The sequence below is a fragment of the Zophobas morio genome, unplaced genomic scaffold (genome assembly GCF_036711695.1).
Source record: "Zophobas morio isolate AGI-343-1 ecotype UQ-CSIRO unplaced genomic scaffold, CSIRO_AGI_Zmor_V1 ptg000634l, whole genome shotgun sequence".
NCBI lineage: Eukaryota > Metazoa > Arthropoda > Insecta > Coleoptera > Tenebrionidae > Zophobas > Zophobas morio.
This window is the reverse complement of record NW_026972737.1, coordinates 159181-185500: the sequence shown is the minus strand read 5'-3', so window position 1 is coordinate 185500 and position 26320 is coordinate 159181. Positions and strand designations below refer to the sequence as shown.

The 26320-nt window shown below is 33.2% G+C and overlaps 1 protein-coding gene and 1 long non-coding RNA gene across 5 annotated transcripts; one reads left to right on the top strand and one right to left on the bottom strand.

Annotated features, from left to right (window-relative positions):
* The first annotated feature begins 2333 nt into the window (after positions 1-2333).
* LOC135121592 (uncharacterized) lies at positions 2334-2697 on the top strand. Its single transcript, XR_010279050.1, has 2 exons — positions 2334-2467; positions 2521-2697. It is a non-coding gene; the product is annotated as an uncharacterized LOC135121592 (long non-coding RNA).
* Positions 2698-2997: 300 nt separating this feature from the next.
* Positions 2998-13007, bottom strand: LOC135121591 (uncharacterized). Of its 4 annotated transcripts, none has more exons than XM_064045894.1 (10): positions 12696-13007; positions 8124-9074; positions 7875-8070; positions 7379-7497; positions 7047-7322; positions 5771-6040; positions 4821-5720; positions 4262-4760; positions 3515-4206; positions 2998-3459 (listed from the first exon to the last, which is right to left on the bottom strand). In XM_064045894.1, exons 4-10 carry the CDS (start codon positions 7407-7409, stop codon positions 3107-3109), a joined length of 3021 nt encoding a protein of 1006 aa, XP_063901964.1. In that variant the 5' UTR covers positions 7410-7497; positions 7875-8070; positions 8124-9074; positions 12696-13007; the 3' UTR covers positions 2998-3106. The 4 variants fall into 4 exon arrangements, with proteins under 4 accessions (XP_063901964.1, XP_063901962.1, XP_063901961.1 ...); XM_064045892.1 differs by having other exon boundaries at positions 4262-5720; positions 8124-8479; positions 8590-9074; XM_064045891.1 differs by having other exon boundaries at positions 4262-5720.
* Between the last annotated feature and the right edge of the window lie 13313 nt (positions 13008-26320).

Genomic DNA, 26320 nt, shown 5'->3' with positions numbered 1-26320 from the left:
TTCTCGGGAATCTCAACCAAAAGTGATCAATAGGAACAGTTTGGAAGATAAACTTTGGAATTTTAGGAGGGCTGATTATCCTGGCTTATACAGTTATATATCTCGTATTGATTGGTCATGTATTCTTGATATTACAGATGTTAATCTAGCTTGTACTCATTTGTATAGTCAGTTGAAGATTGGTTTTGACTTGTACGTTCCTAAAACGGGTCTCGTCCGTAAGTCTGTTTTTCCCCCATGGTTTTCACCTTCTATCATTTGCAAACTTAAGTGTAAATGGCGCCTACTACGAAAATTAAGGTCCTCTAATTACATTAATAACTCTGAGATGATCAATGACTTCAGAAGACTACGATCTGAATTGAAATGTGACATTAAGCGGGCACAGCGCCAATATTTGCTTGATATGGAATCTAATATTAAATCCGATCCAAAAAAATTTTGGGCATATGTTAACAGTTTGAGGAAGTGTACTGGTATCCCTGCGCAAATGACTTATTCAGGTGAATTGCTTAATAGTCCAGAGCAGATTGTCAATGCGTTTAGTGCGTATTTTACCAACAATTACAGTGATTGTGCTGTCACCAACATTGATGATTATTTTGATACTACACCTAATGTGTCTATTAATCTGTCAAATATATCTGAGTCTGAAGTGCTAGGTGCTCTAAAGAAGTTGAAATCCAATCTTACTGCTGGTCATGATGGGATTCCTGCATTCTTGTTATCAGACTGTGCTTCAGCTTTGTGTTATCCTTTGACCATAATATTTAATCTAATTTTAAAAACAAAAACTTTCCCTGACATCTGGAAATTATCTACTATAACACCTGTTTTCAAGAGCGGTGCTAGAAATGATGTGGTTAATTATAGACCAATATCGTTAATATGTAATTTCAGTAAGATCTTTGAGATGGTATTACATAAATTTTTATTATTTAATGTTAGCAGTAGTATTACTGATTCCCAGCATGGTTTTATCAGTGGTCGATCTACTACTTCGAACTTATGTTCATTTACTCAGTTTGTTTCGGATAGCTTTGATGCCAAGTTTCAGGTTGATGCGGTATATACCGACTTTACTAAAGCATTCGACAAACTAAACCACCACATCTTACTTGCTAAATTGCATAATTTTGGCTTCTCCGATTCCTTGTTGTCTTTAATATCGTCGTATCTATCTAATCGATCCCAATGTGTTAAGTATTATGGTCATGTTTCTAATAAGATTTTAGTTCCATCGGGTGTACCACAAGGTACAGTTCTTGGACCTCTCTTTTTCACTATTTATATCAACGACATTGTGAAAAAAATTAATTCTAGCACACTTATATACGCAGATGACTTAAAAATTTTCAGAAGGATTTCTTCTTTGGATGACTGTCGTTTATTACAGAATGATCTGGACCGTTTTTGTAAGTGGAGTAATACTAATCTACTTTCTGTGAATTTAAGGAAATGTTTTGTAATGTCATTTACCAATAAGAATTCAGAAATACTGTACAGCTATACCATTGATGACACTATTTTATCCAGGGTTAATTCATTCCGGGACTTGGGAGTCACCTTTGATTCAAGATTAACCTTTGTTAATCATATTAACAACATTTGTGCACGTGCATATAAATCTCTAGGTTTTATTTTGAGATGCGGTGGTAGCTTCCATGATGTTACTTGCTTGCGCATTCTATATTTTTGTTATGTGCGCTCCGTGCTTGAGTATGCGAGCGTGGTTTGGACTCCGTTCTCTCAAATACATATTAACTCTTTGGAAAAGATTCAGCGGCGATTCCTGAAATTCTTGGTTTTTAAAATTGATGGCGTGTATCCCGCAAGGGGCTCTTCCCATTCCACACTGTTGGCACGTTTTGGTTTTGACGACTTACAGACAAGACGCATTAGGGCTTCTTTGAATTTTCTCCATAAACTAATACACTTTCAAATTGATTGTCCCCATCTCCTTAGTAAATTGTCATTTTCTGTTCCGAGACCTTCGTCCCGGTACCATTACTCATTTTACTTACCAACTCCTCGTATTGACATTGAAAAGCACTCTCCAATATTTGAAATGTGTACCCTGTACAATCAATATCAAAATACTTTCGATGTTTTCATGTGATACACTGATAACTACTTTCTCTGGCGTTTCTTCCAACGGTCTAATTGTACTATTGTCATAATTTAACCTTTCTGGGTCAGGCGGTAATTTATAGCTGTGTGATGAATATGACAGTAGTTTTTATACATCTATACCTTCTGTATGTATCTGTTGGTCTGTAATTGGGACTAGTGCCTGTTGACCAACTTACTATAATAATAATAATAATAATAATAATAGCCATGACGATATACAACGCTCTAGGCCCGTGCCATTATTACACATCTTAGCAGGCGAAGGGGGTACACCGGCCTAAGAGTTTAATGGCTTTATAGTGATTCTACTCATATTCAGATGGCGATGAAGTTGGTAAGTCAGAAATGGCATAACACAATTTGTGTGTGTCTCAGCTAGTCTCTTAGGCCCGAATATTCTCTAGCCCCGTGGAACGTTTATGTGTTATCCTGACTGTGTTGAAAAATTTACCAGGATGTCTACTTGGACATTGACAACTCCACCATCATATTATAATTAACATTTATACAAAATATTGTAAACATGAAAGCTTGAATAAATCTATTTGATTTAAAATTCGGAAATTGATATGTTTTCATGTAATTAAACGAAAAATTGAGCAAGGTTGGTTGCATACTACATTCGCAATGATTTGCAACACTTACAACAGAACACAGCGGCTTTACAATTAAGCTTTCATCTTGAGAACAGCAATGCAAATCTTAAGTTTTATATTTTCGTTTATTTAGTCTCGAATTCAACGGTTTTGCAATTCTGCATTCCTGTTTGCAGAAAGCAATTACTTGCACGTTTGTGTTTACTCTCGAGTTAAAAATACGAGCTGTGAATTTAAGACGTTTTTTATTATATTATAAAATTTAATACAATATTAACATGTAAAGTCAGTGTTTAAAATTACAAAAATATCAAAAATTATCACAACTTGTAAACAAAACAAAAAAAAAAACAAAAGAGACAGCTGATCCACTAGTTTCATCTTCGCTTAGTTCTCTGATACTGGATCCAGTTGTACACGTCTCGACCACTGCGATCAGAGAAGAGCTGGTTCGTTTCAACAAATTCTGCACACAGCTTCGGTGGTGCCAAATGACCCCTGGATATGTATTGCGAAAAATGTCTCTGCATTAAAGACATTTGCTCTGAGGTGAATGGTTTCTTTCCTCTTCTCTTTACAGGAGTTATTTGCAATTTCTGCTTTATCTCCGCGATTGTCGTTTTTCTTGGTGATTTCTGCGATTTTGGTGACTTCGTGTTCAAAGTTCCCCTGTGACTCGATATTTTTTTCTTTGGTGTTTCAATCCTCCGGTCTTCAGTACTGGCTCTCGCTATAAAAAATATCAGCAATGATATACAATTTTCTAGACTTTTCAGCATACGTACCCCCTACTTTTTCAGAAAGCGCTTCTTGTGTAGTATGTGTAACTTTGTCACACTTTCGACGATCCGAAGGCACTTCAGTAATATTGTCTGTAGTATAACATTCTATCACACCTGATTGTGAGACTTGAGTGTCTGTTGATACCTCCTGCATGAGGTTCGTTTCCATTCTGTTGATTGTACTTTCTGTTGAACAGGTAGTTTCAAACGAATCCAAACTGAGATTGTCTCCTAATAATTCTTCAGAGGTAATATGATCGTCTAACGCCGGATCCTCTTCAGGTACTGGTAAATCTTGTGCAATAGTGAGTATTTCGTCGAGACTTTTACCTCTGTATGAAAAGAGTTCTTCTCCATCTACGATAGTCAAAAATTTTGCCCACCCTGTTAGTTGAAATAAAAGTTCGTCTTGTCGATATACTTGTTCATGGACTTTCTGACTATGACCCATCAATTTTGCAATCTGACCGATTTCATTGTCATTCATTGTTAACAATTGGGAAAGGGTTGCGACTTGTTTTCTTAAATAAGTGGAACGTAAAAGATGCGGTTCTTCAGCACCACATTTCTCTGAGTAATCTCTTAAAACAACTGAAGCATCGATAAACATCGCTCTCGTAGGTATACCAAAAAGGTAATTGTTTGAATAGGGAACACCAGCTTCTTTTCGATATTGGAGAAACATATCTAGATACCTACAACACAATCAAAAATCTTTTAAAAAGTAGAAAAATCAAAGTACTCATTTACCTGCATTGATTTTCGTCCAACAGCACATGTAATATATGTAGACGCTTTCCAATCAAAGTCATAACTTTGTATTTATTCGCTAACTCCCGTTGATACATTGGAAGGGATTGAAGTATTTCATCATCAAGTTCGATTTTTTTGTTATACAATTCCAACGACATACTTGCAACTTCACTGACTCTACGTCTATTGTACACAATAACTCTTGCCAACGCAGCCTTTCCTAATTTTAGCCATGTGTCGAAATCGAAACCGTCCTGTAACCGTTGATACGCCTGCTCCGCTTCAGAAACTATCAATGTGGAAAATAATTTAACGTCCTTTGCCTTTGGTAAATTATGTAATTTGGCTGCTTTTCTTTGCAAGCTGGTTCGACCAGCTGACCTGCCAACATAGATTCCATAGTTTTTATCATGGAGAGTTTTGAAATTGTCGAAACGGCCACGCTCTTCACATTGTGTGGGAAGATTATGAGTTAAATAATCAACGTTAAGTGCGTCTAAAAGAAATGTAATACTCGATCGTAAAGCTTTTGCCAGACTTGGCTTTCCAAACTCGCCTGTTTCCTTGTCAAGTGAACACAAATTGAAAACTCCCTCTAGTAAGGCATCATAACCTCCATAGAGTATCAGATCTTCAAAATCCAGAATGGAGGGGTTTATGTCTTTAACATCTAAAATCAATCGTGCCATTCTACGCAAATGTTGGCGATCGTTCTTTAATGCGCTGTATGAACCACGATGCATTAAGGAATATCTTTCAGCAACAAGTTTCAAACATTTATCTTCTAATATCTCGTGTAGAATTAGCCCAACTTGAACAGGCTCTAAGAAAGCGAGAAAAAGTTTCTGACTGAAAGAATTCGCTGTAAATTCCTTCTGGATAATCTTAAAGCGAGCTTCTTTAAGCACATTTCTTCTATTTGGTGGCCGTCCAGTACATTTGCGTTCATGTCGAGCAAAGTTTCTGGTCATTATTTCACCAAAACAATTTGGGCAAGTAATTAAATTGGAGGCTTGTCCTGTCACTACTCTCCTTATAGCAATTTTTTCCTCACAGGTGGCATTTTTGTTAAAATTATAATCACCCTTTCGCCTGATCTCTCGTAACGCAGCATTCCGTTCCACACTATTAGCTTTCATAGTCATAATATTTTTCACTTCTTCCTGATCTTTGTGTTTTCGAAGAATATGTGAAGACATTTCAACAAAAAACTGTTCACAGAAATAACAACAATGGCGTTTTCCTTTGGTTTTTGACGTTAATGGGTTTACTAGGGCAGAAGAACCACAATCCATAATTAACGGTGTTATGAACTTACGTTCCTCTTCAATCGGCAGTTCCTCCCCTATTAATTTTCCGACGGGGAGACAGTAACGAACTTTCACTTGGATTTCACGTTCGCCAAAATTTCTAGACAGCAGCACAAGTGTTCTGTTTTTGTCGGAAAGTTTATTACCTACAACAAAAATTAAACTTCGATTTGCATTTTTTTGTTACTATACATACATTTATGGTCTGTCGCGGGCAAACCAGAATACAAAAATCCGCTGATGGTATTGTCATCTCCACTGCAAGCATCACAAACGTAATGCCCTTCATGTAAAACGGTGTGTATCTTCATTGAAACGAAACATTTCTTTATATAAATGGTCAAATGAGCGGAAATCCTGCAGTTTGATTCTTCAACAGGCGAAACCAATGGCGTAAACATCAAGTCAAAGTCTTCATTGCGGTTCGAGGTAGTGGGCATTGAAGAACTACTTGAACTTTGTCCTTCTATAAATATTTGAAAAATTATTAGAACATTATAAACGACTAATATTAGGTATAACGTAAGTTGTAAAAATCTCTACAGATGAGAGTAACTTACTTTTCAAATGGCATTGCATACATTATTTATTGGGTTGTTCCAAAGAATTATACAGGGTTAGTATAAAGTCCCGAAACGTTTGAATAACTTTGTTATTTGAAAAGTTTTTTTTTCTGAAATTTGCTTTGGATGTATAATTAAACATGGCAACTTTAATGGAACACCCAGATGTTGTTTCACTAGAAATAAACAAGTTGATAATTTCTGAAATTAGTTTTTTATTCTGCATCAGAAAATGCCAAAAAACCTGTATGTTGTAATCAATGCAATCAATGTTGTAGGTATATATCCAAAAAAAATTTCAGCAAAAAACTTTTCAAATAAAGTTATTCGCCCGTTCCGGGACTTTATACTAACCCTGTATATTAAAATATACTACATTTAGGTATCAGGCATAGCTAGAAAAAATTTTTCTAGTTATTTAAAAAAAAAAGTTTTGGTATGCCAAAAGTCTTATTTGCAACTTACATAACACCCGATTGGTGGTTTGGAGTTTAACATTTGAGTTAAGAAAAGATTTTTCAGATGGACGAATAAAAATATGTGATGGATGTGTGTAAGTTGTTTGTTTTCAAAAATGTGTAATATTGGTTTATGTTTATGCACGAAAGTATATTGGAAATAGCATATGTATAATGTATAGGTAATTAGTGTTACATGTGTTATGTAAGTTACGTTTATTATGTTAAGTTAGGTACTAATCATTTTTATAGCATCTTTGGAAATGTTAGCAAGAAAGCTAACGAAAAAAAATTGACATTTTAATAAAATTGATCAGAATCCGAGAAAATAGAAACCTGAGTTTAAGACAAGAGTAAAAAAATCTAAGTCGGCCATTAAAAAGACGTTTTGGATTTTTTTTACAAAAAGCCTGAATATTTCGTAATTATAATTACTTAATGAAATACCTACCTCCTTCAAACAATCTTTTCTTGCAAGTCTGTAACTGAGACTTCGTGTGCTCAGATGTTTCGCCATTTTCATCGCTTTCTTCTGACACTTCAGAAGTTGGCTCATATTCTTCGTCGGTAGCATTACTTTGGAAAGGTTCTTCGTCGCTGTCACTTATCTCGTATCGGCTGCAGGGTACGTATTCAAAAACGATCTCTTCTATTGGTCGCACCAAATCAACTTGCCAACATTCTGTGTCCTCTAAATGTTGTTTTGCCAATTTCAAAACATTCAGATCTATAGAAGAAGATTGACATGAAATAGATTGATTATAAAGAGTAGAAATGAGTTACCTGAACTACTCATTATAACATTGTCCAGCATCCTTTTTTTGAGTGTTTTATGCCATATTTGAAAGATTTTAGGAGTTCCCTCTGAATATGTCAGGTGATGGGTAAGACGTTTTTTTTTTCTGAAAAATAAGTGATGAACTCGTTAAGACCATAACACAAACACTGGTTCTAAAATTTCTTGGGCGAAACGAAAAAGAAAAAATGCGAAAACATGACAATTTTTTGCTTTGAGCCAGATACACCTTGCCACATATTGGTGTATCGAACTTTTGAAATATCGTGTTTTAATTTTTTTGTTTTGAAGCAAGAAAACAAAATTCCCGTTTTGTTTCTATTTTGAAACCGGAAAACGGGTTTTTCCTGCTTGTTAAGTATTTTTGTTTGAAGCGAATAATTACATAATTATAAGTACCAAATGAAGTTCCAAGATTCCACTACTGATCACAAGCTAAATTTCTAACAATTTTCTACGAAAGCAAAAAGCGAAACTACTTACCAATGCAATCTTTTGACTTCAGTCATTGAAGCGCACAAGGGATCAGGGCAGAAATATAAAACTGTGTCGTCCTCTTCTAAGACCACCACTCTGGCATGAGATAAGCATTGTTCACAAATAACATGCCCGCATGTGACTAAGTAGAAAGACTTACTGGGCAACAATGGCAATCTACAGGAGTGGCATACAATTTTTCCTAATAAAAAAAAGTGAAAAATAAAATGTCAAACACATTTTGTCATAACATACTCATGAGGGGCAACGGATAGTTTTCTTGAGGCTTACAGACTACACATGTTTTTCTTATACAAGTTTCTGTTCTTGTGAGCTCCCTTGTACACATATGATTCTGGATATCTGCTTTATAACTATTTGTTATAACATAGGCTAGCCGACGCAGTTCGATATTAATATTTTGTGAAAAAGGCATCTCCTCACTTTCAACCTGCTCTATTTCCTGCGGAGTTAAATTATGTACCATGATGCACTTTAAACTGCCCAAACATTGGATCTTGTTACATATAATAAATTCATGGCGGTATTTGCACTGAACCCTTCTACATCTCTTCATTAAGAACTCTCTGCAGGGAGTGGGTGTTAAAATTCTAAAAACGAGATCATATAGCACATAAAATTTCAGCGGATCGAACCGATGAGCTACTGAAGCTGATCGATTAAATTGGAGTCAAAGACGAAAAATTAAAAAAAAAAGTACCAATAAAAGAAAGTGGACAACTTCCCTCCTCTATTTGGCCTCTGCATACAGGGCATTGAGGCATATCACGTGCAATCAATTCTCTTAAACAACCTTCGCAAGTACTATGCATACAAGGGTTCAAAATGCACCAAGAGGTCATGCTTATTTCGGAGAAACAGACTGGACAAATAAACTTATCATTTTCTTGTTCCTCTATTGTCCTATGAGTAAATTTGCATTTGCTTCCGTATTTACAGTTGCCGAATTGTTTAAATTCTTGACAAATGCCCGAAATTTGTAATGTTCTCAACGTCTCGTACCTCATGGTGTCGCTTTGATATAGCGTTTCTCTGTACTGGATTTCATCTTTTGAGGACACATGAAGGTATCGACAGTACTCTCTATGACATCTCTCCATTTGAAAGTCCCGACAGAACTTATAGGGATGCTTTAAATTGCACATCGGATCTTTACATTCCCCCTTCGAGAATTTCGTACAATAACTACGACAAAAATAAATACTGAAACTTTGACTTGAAGTGTTGCACTTTAATCAAAATATAATCTAGTGTTGAAAAATTGTGACTTCAAAGAGATTAATTAAAAACTGTTTTCAGGGAACAATTTGAATATACACCGTTTTTTTAGGAGTTGCGTATTTTTTACTTTTATACAGGATGGCAGGTTTGAATTGCCAAACGTTAACGCAAGCTGTATCACTTCAAATCAAGCAAGAAATCATCCTTAAGAAGTTGGGGTCGCAAATGTGCTGTTATCGACCTTGCCAATTTTGCCGTTAGTACTCTTTCTGACCCTGCGTTAATAGATCCTCAAAAGCGTATTTTAATTCGGATTGGAGCAAACTATGGCCCCAACTTCTTAATAATTGTTGGTTTGTTTTGACGTGATAATGCAGCTTGTGTTATCGTTTGACACTTTGTATAACATAAAATTGTAAGTGAATTATTTTAAAATGAAATCAAAACATGCATGTTGAACTTACTATTTCTAAATTTCACGTAAACAATACGTTACTGTACTTTTTATCTTCTGTTAATGGGAAGAATATATCCAATAATTACAAAATTAAAAAAATGCTGATATGTACTTATCATTTTTGTTATTTTTTTGTTCTATATCGCTGCTTTTCTAAATGTGCATGTCCAGAGTTTCCCTCACTTTCAGAGTATTCTAATTTTTTTATTATTACCTATTCGTAGTTTTTTCAAAATACTTTTTAATGAGATATTACAAATTTCGCAGGGCGAGTCATTTACCGCGCGTTCCTTGATGTTTCATCAATTATTAGAAATGATAATTTATTTTTGAAATTCCGATGCCACGTTGGCACGCTATTCCAATTTTCTTCAATTTTTTTGGGAATGAAAGTATTCACAAATAAAATCGCAGCAGGGTTATTTTTTAAATTTGTGTAACAAGATTTTGTGGAAAGACGCGCTTTGTTGTGGTATAAATAAAATTAAATCTTCATGTACATAATGTTTATCAAAAAAATAAGTATTACAATTTTCAAATAACGATATTCCAATTTTTTCAAATACAACATCATGTATTTTATTATCGCATCTCATTCTATTTTTTGTTTTCTTCCCCATTTGTTAAGTATTTTCTATATTTAAAGTTGAGAGTTCCTATGTTTTTTTTTTACTTTTTTAAGAGACATTGACATATTGAAAAAATGAGCACAAAATTAGAATAAGATATCGTAATAAAACACTGTGTGCTAATGGAAAAATATAAATATCCATATTTGTAAATTGTATTAAACTATCAGAACTTTTTTAAACAATGGGTATTTTAAAATTTGATTTAATTGGTACGACAACAAAGTGCCAAATATTGTAACACACAATTTGCGATTTTTTTGATAACTCTTTCATTGTCGAAAGAATTAAAAAAAAAAGGAATAACGTGGCAACCTCGCAATCGATTTTAAATGATAAATTATGCTTATAAAAACCAGGAAATGGCTAGTAAATGTAGAAATATATGGGCGTTTCATTAAAAAAAAAAAAAACAAGCAGTGTCCCAACCCTAATAAACTGAAGATTCTGAGTTAAATAAAAATAATTTTAGCATACAGCCCTCAAAGTATCGTAAATTTTGGTGCTTGACTTTTTTTCTAACAATTTATGAGTTATCGATGACCGCGTGTTTTGTGACTCACCCTGTATAATGATATGAAATTTTTGCGATAAAATTCAGGTCTGTTAGAAGAAGAAAGAAAGCAAGCCAATACAACTAGATTTTAATAACTACCCAAGCTCTAATCTACTCCCACTACTAGCACTATTAACATATACTCTTTTCTACTGTGTTGTTAAATAACTGCGTAACACATTAGACAAATTTTTTGATTAATTGAAGCCAATGGACTTAAAATATATTCAAATTGATAGCAGGGCGTTCCGATTTTATTGTTCTGTTGTATAACTGACGCGAAGTAGTTTTTATCATTTGCGAAAGTTGCAGACTCGATATTGTCCCTAGACCAGGGTTGGCCTGACTTTTTGATTTAAATCGTAATTTAAACCAAGTATTTTTTTTTAATCATTGATTTAAATCATTCTTGATTTTTTAAATTTTCTTTTTGAATTACGAGCATATAATGCATGTTACAGTCTTTTAAATGCAATTTAATTCAATAAGGGTACTACCTGAGTGCCGCCGCAATTTACGTAGATTTTTCCGGGACACCACGAAGGCGAAAGATCCGTTACAATTTACAAGTACAATCCAATTCTCCTAACTTTGGCAGTGTCGTAAATTAATAGCAAAAAACAAGCATCTGGCATGTTTACGTTTACGTCTACAATGGATGCAGACCCTTTCAAGCTTTCAATAAAAGAAACTGACAATGGTTTTACGACACTTTCCCAAAATTAATAGAATTAGACTCTTGGAACGTAAAGTATTTATTTCGTCAGCTGCAGTTTACATTTGCCGATAGAGGCACGATTCAAACTAGGCAGAGCCGCATTTGTGAATGTATGAAAATACCTAGAAAATGAAAATTACAACAACTACTAAAATATAGCTTTTAAAAACTGAATAAAAATAATTAAAAGTTAAAATTTAGTTACATAACTTTTAATTTTTGTCTCACTACTTTTGAAGTTTGAATTACTGTGGGTAACCGAAAAACTAAAAAAATCAAAGAAAAATTAAAAACATTAAAAAAAACAAAAAAAATGTAATTTAAAAACTAATCATTGATTTTTGATTTTTTTTTTAATCCGATTTTTTCCAACCCTGACATAGACATATATGTATTTATAAAAATTTAGCAAACTAGCATTAGCATTTTTATTGTTTTACTCTTAGAAAGCCATTTTTGTGAAAAATTTTGTTTTTGTCGTAGAAGCTTATCGATTGAAATCAAACTGTATCACTACAAGAGCAGCATAAAAATGCAAGTACTAAAAACAATCTACAACATTTTTCAACTTTCGTATTCCTTATGGGCAGCATATGTTTTTAAACTTTAACAAAAGCAATAGTAAGTTAAAAATTTGAAAAAGAAAAAAATACCAGGCTACGGCAAAAACGTTGAAACAAGATCAATTTAATAACACTAACAGAAAGATCGCTAAGAAATAAATATCTGAATTTTTATGATAACGGAACTTTAATGTTGTTTTAGATGTAATTTTTTTCAAGTCTGAGGTCATTGATAAATGAGCTTTTTTTCTTGATTACCAATATGGATCAACCACATAATTTAACAGTATTTCTAACTGAATTCAAAAAGATGGCACACTGAAATACATTTACTTTTAAATATGAAAGTATTCTCTATTCAGGCCCTTATTTTACGCCACCCGACTCTACGACTACTTTTGCGTTAAAATTAAGTTTTTGATTTTTTTTATAATTACTTTGTGTGGTTAATGGCGGTCGTCATTCAACAAATACATCGGACTAATGATACACAACTAAAATGTATAAAAATCTAAGTGAAAAAATGACCACCAAACCACTGTGGCCGGAACTCCCCTAGCGTTATCTGCACAACACGTTTTGTTCAACAATTTAAGCCAAAGTATAGAATCACCAGAAATTATTGTTATTGAAGTGCGTAATAAAAAAAATTATTCACCTACCTTTCTCTAGAACGACCTAGGCCAGAACTTCCTGCTTCCGAGTCACACATATTGTGATAAAATTCACTTTTTTTACGTAACAACGATGGCAGAATAAACAACGATGGCAGAATAAACAACGATGGCAGAATAAACAACGATGGCAGAATAAACAACGATGGCAGAATAAACAACGATGGCACAATAAACAACAATAGCGTGATAACAACAACAGCGGCTACATTCGACTCTTCGTTACAACTACAAATTGGAGACTGACGGGACGCGGTGGTAGGCTGGTAGGTTGGCGGCAAGTGCAGTAGACAGTATTGCACAATATTATTACACTTGCTACAGATTTCCAAGGTCAACGAGACAACGCTGGATGCATCAGATGCAGATGCATCAGATGCAGATGCATCGTTCCCTAATTTGATTTAAATGTTTGCAGTAAAATAACGATGAGTAACATTTTCATGCTGGCATATAACGCAGACAAATAAACTTTAAAATTATTCAATACGCTACGATACTGCTATCAATGGTTACCTATTTATCAGTAAAAAATTAGAAATTTGTCATTCTCGTTAATATTTTGAGCCTCAATAAAGTGGCAACAGCGCTGAAAATTTCAATTCAAGTCAATTTTTAATTAAAAAAGCGATATTCTGTTTAACATTAAAATAACAGAGACGTTAATCTCTTACTATCTTATTTGTAAATATGCAAATTAAGTTTCGCATTGCTGTTCGCAATATGAATGGAAAATTGCAACACCGTTTTGGTAATACCAAACGAGAATTCTAATAATATAACCTATAAATTTTTGACTTTATTTCTGCTTTCAGGACTAAGAGACTTCTCTTAGCGGTGTTACGGGGATAAGCACGTTATGATACGATTTCACCTTTGATGCCTAAATAATTATTACTTAACAAGATATTCCGCTTCCTTTTAGGGATGAATATTAAATTTTGATTTGGAACTTTTGAAAGTCAAGTTCTTACTGAAAATTCTATTTTTATGAATCATTACAAAAAAATTGTTACAAAACAACGAAAGCGGCTTCATAAATTTACGTATCTATTCTAGAAATTGGTATATTCAGAAAAATGCAGTTTGTTGAGTTAACTATTAAAATTTTGGTAATGACGGAACGCGTCCTATGAAAAAAAATGCTTCTTTAATTTCAAAACGTGTATTTAACTCGAGAGTAAATAAACGTAAAGATAAATATGCAACTTAAGTTTAGCATAGCTGTTCGCTTCATGAATGCAAAATTGCAACACCCTTTTGGCAATACAAACAGAAATGCTAATAACATAACTTCAAAATTTTTGGCCCAATTTACGTTTTCGATCCAAATAGCCGTCTCTTATCGTATGAGGATCGCGGAAATAAAGCACCTTAAGCAAATTTATAGACGTTTACGAATAAATGATTATTTAATCACACATTCCGTTTTTACATTCTGACTGTTAGACAGATTTTGAAAACTCTGAATATAGCTGCTAATATAAGTTAGTATAAATTTTGGAGGCTGTGACTTACAAACGATGAACGCCGTACTTTATACATTCTGATTTATAACCAACGCGCGGAGTTGTGTTTCATACGCTCGATCCAGTGCTGTCGCGGCGATAGTTTGATTACAAATATATTTTTCTTTTGGACTACATCAACATAATATAACATTTTGGAGACCACAAATGTGTGGTCCTGTGTTTGAAAAATTAAAAATTGCATCGAGTATTTTTATTTGAAGTAATATAGTAATCAGTGTTGGGGACAGATACTTTTAAAAGTATCTAGATACAGATACAGATATATGGAAGATAAAAGTATCTAGATACAGATTGTTTTCCACTTTTTCGAAATGTATCTAGATACAAGATACAAGAAAACAGATACTTTTTGAAACTTTGGCGAATAAAATAACTGAAAACTTTTTATGTATTTTTTTATGTATTGTTTAATGAATTTTTTAAAATTAACAACATTTCAAAAGTATTATCACCTAAATTATTTCTTCGTGGTGTCAGAATTTGGTTTCCAGTACTAAACACCCGTTCCACAGGTGCAGAAGAAGGGATTGTGGTATTAAATTTAAAAAATAAACATTTTACAGTTGCATAGTTATGCAAGACTGAAAAATCTTTTCTTTTTTCCTGCAAATAGGCCATCGCTTCGCTATTCGCCAAATTTTGTACCGCTTCCTCGGATACGTAATTGCGAATAATATGATTCTTACATTCAATCTTTTGAATATGAAATTATGAACCATGCAGATGATATATATTAATTAATGACACTGATGACAGTAATTTATTGTAGACACTACTGTTTCCGTCGGATATTATTTTGCCATAAATTAGACCATACATACATAATTTCCTAAACCCTTCTAAAACAACGTCCACTTCCATAGCAGTAGAAGTGCCTTTATAATGTTTAGAACATGTGAAATTTATTTTTAAACTCTCATTGATTGATGTGTCGCAAATTGTCCAATATTTATTACGTACGCTTAAAAAGAATATGTTTTTTTGTTTTTATTCCCACACTGTCCAAATTGTGTTTGAGTATATCTAATAATTATCTCCAGCATTAAAATTATTATTTCAAAAGAATACCGGAAATGATTATTCTGTGCTGAAGGTCTGTTGGCGGCAACCTGTCATAAATTATTATTCTTCAATATCGGCTTACGATGTTTTTATGACCATGTCCGGTATTCGTCTATCCCGGTGCCGCAGGTATATACATTTTATGAAGCATTGCTGGTTCCGTTTAAGGCAAAATAAGTACAATTTCTTAGAAAGGTATTTAAATCCCTTATAGGATCAAAGGCTGCCTGGCAGGCAGAAATCGCCAGAGTGCAACTTTAAATTTTCAGATTTTTGTTGAAACTCATTTTATTTTAATCTCGTTTCACGATTTCTGAGAATATATCACGAATCACGATAAATTATTCTACGGAAGGTTGTAAAAATATTAATTTTATTGCCCAAGATAATTAATTACATTTAAACATAATCGGCACATTCTAGGGCAAAACGAACCTGCCAAGCCCGCCTCGCGTTAGGTCCAACAATGAAAAAGTGAAGAAATGACACATGTGGCAACAGGAAAAGGTGCTACATTTGTCCGAAAAATAAAGATATAAAACAGTAACAAATATGCAATTTATGCGAGAGAAATGTATGTATTGAACATTCGATTAGTCGATTACAAACTAATTTGTGCTAATTGAAAACATTAATCATTATGTAACACGCAATTATTATTTTCTAAAAATAATAACATACCTTAAACACATATTTTCACTATTAAAATTACTCTTATTTTTAATAACACAAATACAAACAGCGGGCCTACCGGACCCGGGTTGCTCAGGTACACAGCAGGGGCGGCTGGTCAGGGGCGGCAGGGTCGGCCACGCCGTACCAGTCATTTTAAAATACTTAGTAAGCGTTGAAATTAGAAAATAAAAAAAGAAATAAAGTTTGAATGTACGTTAGGATAGATCATATATATTAAAAATATATTTTATTATGTTGTAGGTACAAAATAAAGCATTTGTTGCTAATTTTAAATGCTGATAAACACGCTTTGCCGGCGAGATTTCGGCAAGCCGTACCCAGGAATGCATTATGCTCGATGTTTCGACTTCGTAGCAGCTTACGGTTTCATCGTTCTCTTTGTCTAGTACACTGTAGTAGACAAAGACCTGGCGGAACGTATGTTGTGCCAGGTCCGGCGAAATCCTCCTTCGCCGTACCCAGCAACGCGAATTTAGTTTTTAAAACGCTTAATATTTAAGATAGCTAACCAAATTACAAGACAATAACGGCTTCGATGTTCTTCAGTGCATACTATTTTTTTTTAAATAATAATTGTCGATTTAATACATTTTTCTGTGTATGAATAATAAACGAAAAAAATTACATTAAATTATCTAAAATTTTATTTTTCGTACATAACTTAGCTACACCATAAATGCGCTTTTTCTGTATTTTTAGCATCTAAGCGTTTTCAGATATTTCAGAAACGAATTTAAAGTTTTAAATCATTTTAATTTTTCAATTATTCAATTAATTTATTTGACAATTTGTCATATACATTAAAAATAAATAAATGTAAATGAAGATAGTTAACAGTTGGTACTTTTATTATTACTTTTTTTATATTTTTTAACTGCATGTCATTATTTAATTATTATTATTTAATTGTGGATGTCCGGGGTCGGCAAGCCGTATAGCCGCCGGTCGACGCGGAACTCAGTAAAAATAATGTTTTCGGTGGTTCTCAATTAATGATAAAGCAGAACAAGTAGAATTAAGGATTAATAGTATTTGGAATCAAACTGACATTGTCAATTTCCTATAAAAAATTATTTTAACAGGTCGAAACATTTGAGATGTTTTGTACATCCTGGCACGTAAAATGTCAGTGGTTAATGAGTAGCAGCCATACATTACGAAAATATATAACACCAAGGTGTAGACTCAAAATATTTGGCCGACCCGAAATTTTGACCCACCAGCCGCCACTGGTACACAGATAAAGTACATTGCCCCGACAAGGGTAAAACGCAGTGAATAGTGAATTGCGGTTTATGGTTTTTAAAATATCTTCTTACGATGGCTTAGATTTATTACCCCTCAGGATTATATTTAAAGATGTATAAGTACTGAAGGCTACCATGTAGGAAATGATGGTATTTAAAATATGAAAATTTCCGTGACAGAACACTATTAGTGTACCTCTTACCTCTACTTTTGTTTATGTGACCAAAATCACCAACATGAAGTATCAAAAATTACTACTAGTAGTATAACTCAACTAATAATTACTGAAAAAAAAAGTGAAATAAAAAAATGTATCTGTATCTGCGCCACTAATTTTGTATCTAGATACAGATATTTAGTGCTTAAATTCGATTGTATCTAGATACAGATACTAGATACCCAAAAATGTATCTAGATACTTTATTTAGATACAAGTATCTAGATACTGCCCAACACTGATAGTAATATAGAAGTAGTTTTTTAACAAGTTGTAAACACTCCTAGCGACGCACTGGCTACGACCTTGTGGACCAGATCAAAGCGTCCCCGCTACTCGCCGTAAAACACACATTGCTTCAACTGGGGAATTGCATCCGTAAGATACTTTTCCGCCTAGTGTTTATAACATAAATGATGACTGCCATCCTTCACGAATGACGAAGGTCGTAGTTTAACAGCGAATTGAACTCTGTCTTTTGTAATAATAATTTTAGTTCTGGTAATAAAAAATTTGTAAATTTTGAGAGTTGTAGTTTCAATTAAGAATTGCTTATATATGCTGGTTGAAAAGACTATAAAATTAATCAGTTTATTTGAATGAGCAAACCAAAAATGGATTTCCCCATCTTATCGAAAATTTGAAAATGCTGTACCGTTTCGGTTATTTTTGAACCGCGCATACCCAAACAGATGCACGTGTCTTTGAGACAATGTTGATGACGTTATCAGAAAATTTTCTTTTAACAAAATTTGCATGAAATCTGCTCTTACTATTTTTTTTATCTGTACATTAACAGATCATTTATGTTTTTTTTTATTTATCAGGATATAAAAACCAAAAAATAAAATTTTAAAATTCTGCGATTGACTGAATTGTTATACATCGGGTAAGGAAGATCTGTACAATACCACGGACAATTTGGGTTAATGGTAAATGCTAAATTACAAATTTGAAGTTGATACCTTAATGTAAATTTCAATTCACAGTTTATTCCAAAAAATATATTACAAAATTACGGCACCAGGTGTTAAAATTTACGTATGTATTCTACAAATTGGTTAAATGAGAAATATTCATTTTGCTCCACGATGAAAATTTTGGTCGGGGCAAAGCACGCTATATATTGAAATAAATGTTTCTCTAAATTCTCATGTGTTTAATTCGAAACTTAATAAACAGAAATATGCAACTTAAGTTTTCCATTGTTTGTCGCAACACGAATGTCAAATTGCAACACCGTTTTGGCAATACCAAAAGAAAATTTTAATAACATAACCTCCAAATTTTTGACTTTATTTCTGCTTTCGGGCCTAAGAGACTTCTCTTAGAGGCGTTTCGGGGACAAGCACGTAATGATACGGTTGCTTTTTTGAAGCGTAAATTATTACATAGCAAAATATCGCGCTTCTTTTTAGGGATGAATATTAAATTTTGCCTTTGCTGTTAACATCTTATCGTAAATTTCAACTTGAGGGTTTATAACAAAAAAGGTATTTCAAAACACAAAGGCTTTACAAATTTACGTATCCATTCCACAAATTGGTATATTGAGGAAAATTTAGTTTGTGTAGGTAACCATTAAAATTTTGTTGATGACGAATCACCAGGGTGCCCAGATCAGTTGTCACAGCAATCGCCAATAGAGGGACTCGAAAGCCGCCAAAATCGCCAACCCAAAACCATATATTAAATATAGGGACTATAGCCCCTAGAAATACCAGAGATATAGAGAAATACATAGTACCGTTATCCATTGTTGTACGAGTGGAGCAAACGGAGTTGGTAACGCAAAAAATTTCCCTGGTTTAGAACCAAATTGTGTCAGCAGAGAGTTGACAGCGCGTAAACCGTTGTTGTCACGTGGTCTTGGCGTGGTCTTTTTGTTTAAAGTCAATTAATTGTCAATTAATATAACTAATAATTATTAAATAAGATTTTATTGATTAAATTTTATATTTTATTCATATTAAAAATCCATATTTTGTACATAAACTACAAACTTTAAATCCAACATAAAACCATTTTAAATTTCGCGATCTGTCAAATGGTGTTAATAACTTTTGTTTTTGTTAAGTTTCCGCCAGGTTTGCTCCACGGTGACGATACTATGTGTTTTCTAGAGGCTATAATAGGGACTTTGCCAACAAAATATATTGTTGAAATCTAATGAAAGCACTTATCCTTTTTTTAATATTTATTTTAATTAAAAAATGCATTGACCCTTTCAGTGTGATGAACTGACGAGTGATGACTAATGACTGACGAGCGACTGTGAGGGGATGAGAGTGAGAGTGATAGTTGATTGTTGACTTTTTCGATTTTTTTCATTACTTAACTGTACACAAAAATGGAAAAATAATAGAGTCCCCAAAATTCGCCAAAATCGCCAACTGGCGCCGACATTAAAAAACAGCGCTAATCTTGGGCGCCAAGTCGCCAAAATGGCGATAAATCGCCAAATCTGGGCACCCTGCGAATCACGCTTAATGGAAATAATTGCTTCTTTAAATTCAAAACGTGTATTTATCTCGAGAGTAAATAATCGGAGTTATGCAGCTTAAGTTATGTATTGCTTTCCGCAATTCCAATGCAAAATTGCAACACCGTTTTGGCAATACCAAACGAGAATTCTAATAACATAACCTCCAAATTTTTTTATCTTATCTACGTTTTCGACCCTAAGAGCTGTCTCTTAGGCGGGTTGCGAGGATAAAGTACCTTAAGCAAATATAAAGATGTTTATGAATTAATGATTTTTTAATTACACATTCCGTTTTGACATTCCGACCGTTAGATAAAAGTCTAAATTTAGTTCTTTATAAATTTGGAAGATGTGACTTACAAACGATGAACGCCGTACTTTGTACAATCCGAACGTCATGATTTATTTATAAATGCTGGCCGCGGTCCTTCATGAATGACTAAGATCATAGTTTAATAGCGATGGACGGCGCAATCCTTTATTCTGAACTCTGTATTTTGTACTGAGCGACTAACGCCATAATTTTAGTTCTCGTAATAAAAAACTGATAAATTTTGAAAGTTGTATTTTAAACTAAGAATTGCTAATATATGAGGCTTGAAAAGATGAAAGAATTAATCAGTTTATTTTAAATAGTAACTCAAGAATGGTTTTCCCCGTCTTAAGTAGTAATGTAATGATGGATCACAAGTATAAACTCATCATATTTTGCATATCTTAGATATTTATTCGTAAAAATTTTGACATGACGTCATCAATTTCTTGAGGAGATAGAGATATATTTTGATTAAAAATTTACCATGCTGCAATACCTTCAAAATATCTGCACGATTTCAAGGCATTCGGTTTTGCAGTTGTTGATTTCATCAATAAACTAAATTGAGTCATTCATTATTTTTTTTGCATCACCCTGTATCAGCAAATTGAAAAAATAATAATGCAAATGCAGTAATTTCAAAAGTGTGCGGTACACTTTTAAAATTATTGAACTATATGTAGGAGAGAAAATTTGGAGAAAACATGTTTTTTATGTGTGTGTGTGTGTGAGGGCGTTACATTATTTTTTTACCATTTATCTACATTATCAAACGTCAGATTTTGATATAACATAAATTATAAATTCACTTTTAAGTCATTGCAAAGTGTTTAATTACATCTCACGAACACATAAATCACATTTTTAATGATAATATTCTATACTAACATAAATAGAACAAATTAGAAAATAGTAGTAATTGACTATTTAATTACTATTTTGGTAACAGTAATGCAGGTGGCTGCTTGGCTGGAAGTCGTATGTGCCAACAAACGCTCAGTTGAAAACGAAATAGTAATTTTGTAATAATCAAATTAAAAACAAATAAATTTTATATTCCGTTACATTTGAGCCAGAAGGGCTTGAGCAGCATATCCGTCTTGTTTGTTAGCGCCGCTGACGATGTGTTGCGACTCGAAACTCAAGGTTGAACTTGCGCTAATCGCCCGACGAGTAAGATGACCAATTTTGCAAGGTCAGGAGACGTGCCAAGAAATTCCCACAGACTGACTGTTCCATGCGTCAAGCGTCATTCCATATCGGAGACTGCACGGAGTGTTCGGAATCCGTTGTAAAAAGGGAGCAGCGAATAAAGCATTTGTTAAGACGCTGTGTTTTTCTAAATTTGGGGAAAAACAAGCTAGTAGTATAAACAGTCTCTGCACAAGTTCAGACATAGTAAAATATTATACAAGACGATAAACAATCTTAATCTAGTCGTGAAAAATAATCCACTCATGGCTATTGCCACTCGTGAATTAACACTTTTCACTCATAGATAAAGAATTTGTTTATCGTCTTGTATAATACACAACTATTAGTCAGCTGTTTTGAGGCGATAAACTTATTCAAATCAAAGAAGTGTCTAACTGACATTCTTCCGATGTATAAACACAAACATTTTTAACACCGCGCATGATGTTGAAATACTCGTATTGCAGTTGGTAATGTGTTGTAAATGTATTTTATTTTATTTTGTACCAAATTTTAAAAATATTCCAAAGCGACTGTAGCAATACCTACTTTCAATACGCCGCGCTGGCAAAAGAAAACGCTGGCTCGTCCGGTTCTTTATCATAATTGTGTTTATAATGTATTAAAGAATTTTTAATGTAATACTTTCAATTATGCAATTTAAAAATTGGTAAAAAGAGTTTAGACAGTAAATACAAAATGTTGTCCTCAATTCTCAAAATTGTTGATTTTTAAAGTTAAAATTACATATTAGAAATAATTTATGAATAAATAATAAAACTTCGGTTACTTACATCACAGAAAATTTTATTATGTTGATCATCTTATGAAAATAGTAGATTTTTTTGGAGATTCTTTTATTATAAACATGATCATGAATGTGAAATGACTTAATTAAAAGAAACATTTAAAAACTGATTAATGCTATAAAAGTTATCCTCAATTCTCAATCTTGTTTATTTTTAAAGTTAAAATTACATATTAGAAATTATTTTGGAATGCTTCTTTAATTTCAAAACGTGCAGTTAACTTGAGAGTAAGTGAACGTAAAATCTGCAACTCAAGTTTCGCATTACAGTTTGTAACATGAATGCAAAATTGCAACACATTTTTGGTAATACCAAACGAGAATTCTAATAACATAACCTCCAAATTTTTGACTTTATCTCTGCTTTCGGGCCTAAGAGACTTCACTTAGAGGCGTTTCGGGGATAAACACGTTATGATACGATTTTATCTTTGATGCATAAATGATCATTACATAACATAATATTCCGCTTCCTTTTAGGAATGAATATTAAATTTTGCTTTGGAAGTCAAGTTCTTACTGAAAATTTAATTTTTAAGATTCATTACAAAAATTTGTCACAAAACAACGAAAACGGTGTCTTAAATTTACGCATCCATTCTAGAAAGTGGTAGGATATTCAGAAAAATTCATTTTGTTGAGTTAACTATTAAAATTTTTGTAATGACGGAACATGTCATATGGAAAAAAATGCTTCTTTAATTTCAAAACGTGCAGTAAACTTGAGAATAAGTGAACGTAAAATCTGCAATTTAAGTTTCGTATTAGAGTTTGTAACATGAATGCAAAATTGCAACACCTTTTCGGTAATACCAAACAAGAATATTAATAACATAACCTTCAAATTTTTTACTTTATCTCTGCTTTCAGGCCTAAGAGACTTCTCTTAGCGTTGTTACGGGGATAAGCACGTCATGATACGCTTTCGTCTTTGACGCATAAATAATTAATACTTAACAAAATACATATTCCGCTTTCTTTTAGGGATGAATATTCAATTCTGCTTTGGAAGTCATGTTCTTACTGAAAATTTTATTTTTATGATTCATCACAAAAAATTTGTTACAAAACAACCAAAATGGCTTCTAAAATTAACGTATCTATTCTAGAAATTTGTATATTCAGAAAAATTCAGTTTGTTGAGTGAACTATAAAAATTTTGGTAATGACGAAACACGTCATATGGAAAAAAATGCTTCTTTAATTTCAAAACGTGCAGTTTACTTGAGAATAAGTGAACGTAAAATCTGTAACTTAAGTTTCGCATTACAGTTTGTAACAAGAATGGAAAATTGCAACACCTTTTTGGTAATACCAAACGAGAATTCTACTAACATAACCTCCAAATTTTTGACTTTATCTCTGCCTTCGGGCCTAAGAGACTTCTCTTAGAGGCGTTTCAGGGATAAGCACGTCATGATACGGTTCCATTTTTGATGTGTAAATTATTACTTAACAAAATATCGCGCTTCTTTGAGCGACTAACGTTATAATTGTAGTTCAGGTACTAAAAAATTGTAAATTTTGACAGTCCTCTTTTCAATTAAGAATTGCTTTTATATAGTGATTGAAAAGATTAAAAAATTAATCAGTTTATTTGAATAAGCAAACCAAAAATATTTTCTCCATCAAATTGAAAATTTGAAAATTCTGTACAGTTTCTGTTATTGTTGAAAAACGCATACCCAAACATATGCACGTGTCTTATTAGCGACGGTTTTGATGACGTCATCAGAAAATTTTCTTGTAGCAAAATTTGCATGAAACCTACTCTTACTATTTTTTTATCTGTACATTAACAGATCGTTCATGTTTTTTTTTATTTATCAATATATAAAAATTAAAAATAAAATTTTAAAATTCTGCAATTGACTGAATGGGGTAAGGAAGATCTGTACAACACCACTGACAATTTGGGTTAGTGGTAAAAGCTAAATTACAAATTTGAAGTTAATACCTTATGTAAAATTTAACATAGTCAAATCCGGTAGCTTCGAAGATTATCTGTCTAAGAAAAATTCATATATTTTTTTAAACAATTCAAGGCGGATTCATAAACTACACGTGCAGGAGTATGTTATTTCATGAAACTTAATCAACATATATTATGTCAAATTTTGGTGTGACGTCATCACAGCATTGGTGGCGATGATTGGACAAAATGGTTAGCGTTTTACCATCTACACGATATGTATAACATATGTGCAAAATTTGAGAAACATCGGTTCGGTAGTTTCGAAGATTATCTGTCTAACATCAATTCATAATTTTTTTTTTCTGAAACAAATCAAGACGGATTCATACACTAGACGTGCTGGAGTATGTTATTTCATAAAATTTAACCAACATATATTAAGTAAATTTTTGGTGTGACGTCATCACCGCGTTGATGGAGATGGTTACACAAAATTTGATTATCGTTTTACCATCTACATCATATGTATAACATATGTGCAAAATTTGACAAATATCGGTCCGGTAGTTTCGAAGATTATCTGTCTAACAAAAATTTATGAACTGTATTTTTTTTCTAAACACTCGGAGGTCTGAGGTAAAAATTGAAGACGGATTCATAAACTACACGTGAGGGGTATCTTATTCCATAAAGTTTAACCAACATGTGTGAACTAAAATTTGGGTGTGACGTCATCACACGGTGGGGATGGTTAGACAAGGTTTGATTAGGGTTTCACCATCTACACGATATACGATATGCGTAAACTTTGATAAAAATCGGTACAGTGGTAAAAAAATTGACATCGACGACAGACGACACCAGACACGTAACCAAGGGGAGGCCACCCCTGCAAAACCCTGTGCCACCCCTGGTGCCCCCTTAAATTAATTTTAAATTTTAAAAGTAAAGAAAATTCGAAATTTCAGGTCAGAAGTAAATTTTATCTGTGAGTAGTCTTATGTTCTTATCTTGTAATATAACTCTCTGAGTAATGCGATACTGCTGTGAACAGTTTTGTCGATAACTTTTTTAAGCAATTAGCCGGTACAACTGATATGCCTTTTACACACTATGCAGTATTGGCACGCAGACTTTAAATGCATTCTCATGGTGTTGGTCAATTTCAACTATTTGCACCCCATTAAATTTATATACTGGTTGTGATTCAAGTAAAATATTGATTTATAATAATGAACACTTTTTTTAAAGGCCCCCTTATTTGAAATTAGTGCCCGGCTGGGCCCCTCCAAAATAAAGGGCTGGTTACGTGTCTGGACGACACATTAGAGACGACAGACGACAGACGACAGACAAAAGACGACAGAAGACAGACGACAGACAGACGGAAATGAGACACCTATGTATTCGTATTGTAGAGGTCATGAAACGTCGAGAAACTATAAAATTGGCCATTCGTCCGATGGATCCGATTACAATACTTCTTTGGCTCACTCTCGGGAAGTAAAAATTGAAAAAACGAAATCTCTCGACAATCTCAATTTCAAGCCCGATTGTCATACAAACAAAAAAGGTTAAACTATGTTACCTCAAATCTAAATCATCTATCTGATATCGTAACCAAATTATTTCTCTCATCAGGCGTTCGTTTTCTCTTTAGTTAATTTGTCTCTACTTTCCGTTGTCTACCCACATTTCATCACCCTGCCTTTGCAGCGCTTATTTAGTGCGTTTTATTACTTTGAATATTTTTAAAAATACGAGATAATTGACAGTCCAGGTTTTTTTGGTGAAAACACCATAAAACATAGGGTCGCCCAGATGGGCGGCATGACGCATAAAATTTAGTGCGTTTTATACCTTTCAAGATTTCTAACAACCCGTGATAATTGACAGTCCCGACCTTTTTGGTAAAAACACCATAAAATACACGGTCACCCATCTGGTTTGAATGTGTCTGCGAAAATTAAAAATAAATGCCTTAACACTGTTTAAATACAAAATGTTATCCTCAATTCTCAAAATTGTTTATTTTTAAAGTTAAAATTACATATTAGAAATAATTTATGAATAAATAATAAAACTTCGTGTACTTACATCACAGAAAATTTTATTATGTTGATCATCTTATGAAAATAAT

Excerpts from the sequence above, each read along its gene's own strand:
- LOC135121591 (XM_064045891.1), bottom strand. The coding sequence starts at position 7,409 with ATGCTGGACAATGTTATAATGAGTAGTTCAG. Across the intron at positions 4,207-4,261 it reads TTGGACGAAAATCAATGCAG|GTATCTAGATATGTTTCTCC; the intron begins GTAAATGAGTAC and ends ATTGTGTTGTAG. Across the intron at positions 3,460-3,514 it reads GCTTTCTGAAAAAGTAGGGG|CGAGAGCCAGTACTGAAGAC; the intron begins GTACGTATGCTG and ends TATTTTTTATAG.